General features: G+C 54.1%; 1 protein-coding gene across 1 annotated transcript in view; it reads left to right on the top strand.

The window, feature by feature from the left end:
* The first annotated feature begins 3,174 nt into the window (after positions 1-3,174).
* Positions 3,175-6,000, top strand: part of SYT13 (synaptotagmin 13) — a 42,164-nt gene continuing 39,338 nt past the window's right edge. The window contains exon 1 of the mRNA XM_086338697.1: positions 3,175-3,487. Within this exon, the coding sequence (XP_086194823.1) occupies positions 3,305-3,487 (183 nt within the window). The 5' untranslated portion in view covers positions 3,175-3,304. The remainder of the gene's footprint in view (positions 3,488-6,000) is intronic.

Below are 6,000 nucleotides of genomic sequence, written 5' to 3'. Positions count from 1 at the left end.
CCCCGCCCCAACCACCACCGCTTCCCAACCCGAACATCCTGCTCTGTCTGCACTTGGCATTCTGGTGGCCCCAGCATTCCAATTATTTGCAAACCTCATGCTCAGACTGTCTTAGTGTTCCACTCTGTCAACTGCCTTTCTCAATAGTGATGATCTCATTTTTCAAAGGATCCCACTAATGCCTTTTCTTAGAGAGTTGTCATTAAAGGCTGCTGCCTGGGTATCAGTAACCAAGAAGCAAAAGTCACATCTTTGATGAGATGTAGCCAAGGTGACCCAGGGCCCTAATGACTTAACTGGGTTTCAAATCTCCAGAGGTCTAGCTGAGCTCTGCCATGGGTTCACTGTGTGTGAAAGAGGCAAAAGGCACTCTGTTCTTCTTGGACTGGAGTCCCTCTTCCTGTTAAAAATGAAGGTCACTGCAGCTGCTAACATCTCAGTAACCATAGTAACAAGGGACCACATGACAGATGTCTGATCCCCATCAGAAAATGTCTGATAGTAAGTGTTCTTCATCCTTTTCCTCACCCCCACCCCAGATCTTGTTAGGTGGCATTGAGGGTCTCCCAGGGGAGCAGCTCAGGCATGGGAAGTCCAGACTGAAAGCATTAATTAAACCTCTTATTTCCCCAGGACATTTTGCATCGCCAGGCTCAAAAGCCAAGAAAGCCTCCCAGGGAAGCTCTTTTGAGAGAGAATGCTAAGTCTATCACCCGGGAATAAAGCACTTCAGCCCCACAGATGGCAGCAAATGAATCTCTGTAGGAAAATATGCCTGGGCATACAGCAGGTACAAAATAAATACTTACAGAAGAGTCCATTTAATCAAATGGAGCTCATTTAGCAAATGGGGTTCCTTTCAAGCCACTGGAAGTCCTACATGAGATGTTGAACCATTCACCCTTTCAACAGTTACTGAGGGCCTGCTGAACATACCAATGGGTGACAGTATGGAAGCTCTAAAGATATTCACTTGCTGACTGAATCCAATTGTCCCCAGGAGTGTCTGGGGCTCCAGGGAAGGTTGGGAAGTGTGTAGAGGGCTGGGATGACATCAGAAAGGGCTCTGGATTCAACTGGAGTCTCTCGAGTTTATTACTGGAGAAACTGTGGAAGCTTCTATGTGTGTGAGTGACAAGATCAGCTCTGCATTTCACAAACATCCCTTTTGATGCCCTGCAGAGAAATGAGTTGGTTGGATGGCATCACCGACTCAATGGACATGAGTTTGAGTGAACTCGGGGAGTTGGACAGGGTGGCCTGATGTGCTGCAATCCATGGGGTCAAAAAGAGTTGGACATGACTGAGCGACTGAACTGAACTGAGAGAAAGGATTAGAAGGAGACGATTGCTTTAACCAAAGAAATGACATTCAAGGACTGATAAACCCAGGCCTTAAGAGAACTGGCAATTTCTGCTTCTTTCCTCTTGGAAGCTGGCTGCGATGCTGTGAGAAGCTCCAGTCGCATAAGGAAGAACCCAAGTGCTCCATACACAGCCCAGTTGTGCCCTGAGCAATAGCCAGTACCAACCACTTGCCGTGAGGTATGCCATCTTGGGTGTTGCAGCCCAGCTGACCGTTGTCCCAGGAGATACCATGTTGAGCAGCAAAACTGCCCAGCTGAGCCCAGTCAACACACAAACCACATGAGAAGTCACAGAAGAATTGTTCTAAGCCGCTACATGCTGAGTTGCTTCAGTCACGTCCGACTCTTTGCGTCCCCGTGAACTGTAGCTCACCAGAATCATGGGATTCTCCAAGCAAGAATAGTGGAGTGGTTTCCTTCTCCAGGGGATCTTCCCAACTCAGAGACTGAACTTATGTCTCCCACGTCTCCTGCACTGCAGGCAGATTCTCTACCCTCTGAGGCACCTGGGAAGCCCTCTGATAGAGTTACGGGTCTATTGTGCAGAAGTGGATGACAAACACTGGGAGGTATCAGATGTTGGTCACGTCTGCGTCTTGACAGAAAAGGTCTGGCTAGAATGATCATAGGTTTGGGAGTCATCAGCCTCATGGGAAGCCTAGAGCCCTGTTTGGAACGAAATCACCACCAACACCCAGCAAATGCTCGCTGAATTAAATGAAACTTTCCACATAATGAAAATCACTGGAAAGCCCTGTTTGTGATCTGAGACAACCCTCCTCATGCCTGGAATTCTAATTTTCCCTCACTCTAAGCACACTAAATTTCTTTCTCTGGATCGAAGCATGGAATCCTAGCTGCTGCATTTGATACTCTTTATCCTTCTATGGTAAGTCCTTTCCTTTAGGGTGGCATGTGGACTTGAAACCTGCAGACTTGAGTTTGGATTTTTCAACCTGCCCTACATCCTCTCTGAGTCTAGGCTTCCTCATCTGTAAATGGAGATGAGAATACATGCCAATCTCACGGCTAAGGAAGTGCAGACAGATGTGAAAAGAATCATTGTAATCATCCTCTCCAGGACAAGAGAGGTATAGTCTCAACCCCAGACACAGCATCAATGCCCTCTCCCTGGTCGCCAGTCCCTTTCCCTGGAAGTAAACACATGGCAAGTTTGGGAGATGGGAAATCTCCAGCTTTTTGTGTTTGAAAAAGCTCATGCAGGCCTCGATTTTCCAAAGCCTCCTTGGCCAGAGGATGAACAAAGCTTTTTTGTTCCGCCCTTAAGTCGTATCAGACTCTGCAAACCCATGGACTGCAGCATACCAGGCTTCCCTGTCCTTCCCTATCTCCCAGACTTTGCTCAAATTCATGTCCATTGAGTTGATGATGCTATCTAACCGTGTAATCCGCTGCTGCCCCCTTCTCCTTTTGCCTTCAATCTTTCCCAGCAGCATCAGGGTCTTTTCCACGGAGAGGGCTCTCTGCACCAGTTAGTAGTCTGATAAAACGACCCCCTATCCAGACAGAGCTGCAGGCCAAGGTTTGAGTCCTGGTTTGCCGGCTAACCTAACGCACAGTGTGACCTTGGCGAGCTCCTGTTCTTGAACCCAAGTGAACCCAAGAGTCCTACTTAAAGCTAAAGCGTGAAGGATGACTCGAGACGAGAGGACGATGCGCTCAGGTTCCTTCCACCTGAGCGGATCCACCTTGGGCCGGGGTGGGGGGTCGGGTCACGTGCTGGGCTGACGCTGCCGCACCAGCCAGCTCCGGGTCCAGCCTCCCGCTCTGACGTCCTCGGGCCGCCCTCCCTGCCCGCCCCTCCGCCCCTCCGCCCCTCCGGCGGCGGCGGTTGGAGAGCGGCTGGCGCGCCTGGACCCCAGGCCGGGGAGGCACGCGGCGGCGGGACCGAGCCCGGTGCGGGGAAGCGGGGCACCATGGTGCTGTCGGTGCCGGTGATCGCGCTGGGCGCCACGCTGGGCACGGCCACCAGCATCCTCGCGCTGTGCGGGGTCACCTGCCTGTGCCGGCACATGCACCCCAAGAAGGGAGTGTTGCAGCGAGACCTGGAGCCCGACCCGGAGAAGGCGAAGCCCAGCGTGCTGCGGGCCGCCCAACAGGTGAGCGGCCGTGGGCCTCGGCTTCCCCGGGGCTTGGGTGGGGGGTCTCCCTGGCGGCTGCGGCGGGGGGAGTGGATGGGAAGGAATGGTTGGCGTTCTTCTTTGCGCGACAGAGCCCGGCTGGGAGTGGGGACAGCGGACGTGTTTGGACAGCGGATGTGTTCAGAGGCCCTGGGGCGGGGGCGGGGGGTCCCAAAGGCCTGGGGGGTGGGGTGGTGGCGGCTAGGGTACAGGAGGAAAGGGGCCAGCAAGCCTAAGGTGCAAGCATGGGAGTGAGTGGGAAAGGGGGCTTAGATAGAAATCGGAGCTGGGAGGCGAGTTGGAGGGGTGAGTAATAAGACAGGGAGGCTCTGAGGGTTTGGGGCAGGGGGCTGCGAGGCTTAGGGGAGAGGAAGAGGGGAATGACCGAGAAGGAGAAGCCCCAGGATTTGGGGAGAAGAGAAAGGGTGATACAGAACAGAGTGGGCCCGTTGTGCCGCTGGCGCAGGGGAGCTCACTGACCGAGCTGAGAAGGGAGAGAGGGGGTGGCAGCCGGGGGCTGCAGTGGGAGCGGGGCAGGGGCGGTTGGGCTGGGGGTGCTGGGGTCTGGAGAGGCAGGTGAGTATGGAGGGCTTGGGCGACCCTCACCCCCCCTAGCAGCCCTCAGCTCCAGCCAGCCTGAGGGAGTAGCTCTGAGCCCCCCTCCAACCCTCCACTCCCCACCGATGTGGCTGCAGATGTCTCTGGAGACGGGAGGGCTTTTATCTCCACATGAGCTCGTCCCCCAGGGCCTCTCTGGGCAGAAAATGGGTGGGGTCCCCATTGTACACTGCAGCCGAAGGGGGTCTGAGAAAGGTTTGGGAGGACTGCCCTACATGGGCTGTGAAGTCCAGGACATATCCCCAAAGTGGCAGAGGCTAAGTCCTCTGCAGACCTGGGAGGGAGGGTCTGGCCAGAGAGACTGGAGGAAGGCAGGCCCTCCCTGGGGAAGAGGGAGGTGACTTAACGACTTCCCTGGGCCCCCTTGATTCCTTCCAGGGCTCAGAGTTCCAGGACCGGCACTACAGAGCTGTGCCCCTGCCTTCCTTTTGCCAATCAATTATTCAAAAGCTCAGGCCCAGCTGCGGGGGCCCTGTCAGTCACTGTGAGAGGGGAAGGAAATGGCTGCTGTCCTTGAGGGACTTGGGATCCCAGCAAAGTGACATTGGTGCCGGCAGGATCCGGGGTCAGCTGGGCAGGGGCATGTGGGATCCAGGGCTGTCTGAAATGGGAGCAGCGGGCTCCCCACGGGGCCTGTGCGGGGGTCCGTGGTTGGGGGCTGCTGGACAAGCTCTTCTCCAAACATGGAGGCCTCAACCTCCACTCCCACTCGGCACACTTGAGGGACAGCCATTCATTCTTCTGCCTTTCTCCGTGGCAGCTCTTCAGGCATTGTCTGCCCTGCACCCCCGCCCCTTCCCAGAAAGAATCACTGGGACCACTGTTGGTGCAAATGACCTCCGGGATCACTTCCAGTTCTTTGTCTTCTTGAGGACCAGTAGCCCAAGCAGCGGCCAATGATCTGTTAAAGACAAACCAGATCCTGCGTCTCCCGGGCTTGAAATCCTCCCCAGCTTCTCACTGAGCTTTTGAACAGACCACAGCACACCGTAGCCTGGCACTTGCCCGGGGCTGGGCTCTAAGTGCTGTACACCTAATGCAATTAGCCACTCAATTATAGACGTAGATAATGTGGCTAAGGTTCAGAGAGGGTGGGTGAGTTTGCCCAGGGCCACACAGCCCGAGAAGTTCCCGAGCCTGATTCTAAGCTGGTCTGGTTCTAGAGTCCATGCTGTGAGCCACTCCACCCCACGGTCTTGCCTGTCTGGTGTGGCCCGCGTTTGCCTCTCCAGCCAAGCTCATGCGAGTGCCCCCCATCACGGACGGTCTCAGCTCCCCTGGGTTTTTATCCTTCTTGAAGACGCCAACCCCTCCCATTTTCCTCTGACTTTTCACAGAGATGGCTCCTCCTCATCCTGTGGGTCTCCTTCTGTTTGCATTTCACCTCTTCAGGGGGAGGATTCTGCCCGTGGCCACATGTAACAAAGCCCCCCTCCCCCATTATACCCTCCATACTATGCCTTCTTATTTCTGTTTGTAGCGTTTGTGACAGTTGGATGTGATTTTTCGTATCTGCTTACTTACAATATTCATTCCCAGCACCTACTCAGTGTCTGAAACCTAGTAAGTGCCCAATGAGAAATTATTGACTAATATTAAGGCATCCCATGCCCAGCCATTGGAGATTATTGTCTGAGTTATTTCTTCAAATGTAGATATATTTTGCAACCCAGAGCTGGCTCACAGGGTCACAATAAATGCTTGTTGATATGTGCGTGCTCAGTCACTCAGTCATGTCCGATTCTTTGTGACCCCATGGACTGTAGCCTGCCAGGCTAATTCTGTCCATGGGATGGTTTAGGGAAGAATACTAGAGCGGGTTTCCATTTCTTTCTCCAGGGCATCTTCCCGACCCAGGGATCGAAACAGTGTCT

The sequence above is a fragment of the Bos grunniens genome, chromosome 15 (assembly GCF_055505025.1).
Source record: "Bos grunniens cultivar Pamir isolate PY7600 chromosome 15, Bosgru_T2T1.0, whole genome shotgun sequence".
Lineage (NCBI taxonomy): Eukaryota > Metazoa > Chordata > Mammalia > Artiodactyla > Bovidae > Bos > Bos grunniens.
This window is presented reverse-complemented; position numbering and strand designations above follow the sequence as displayed.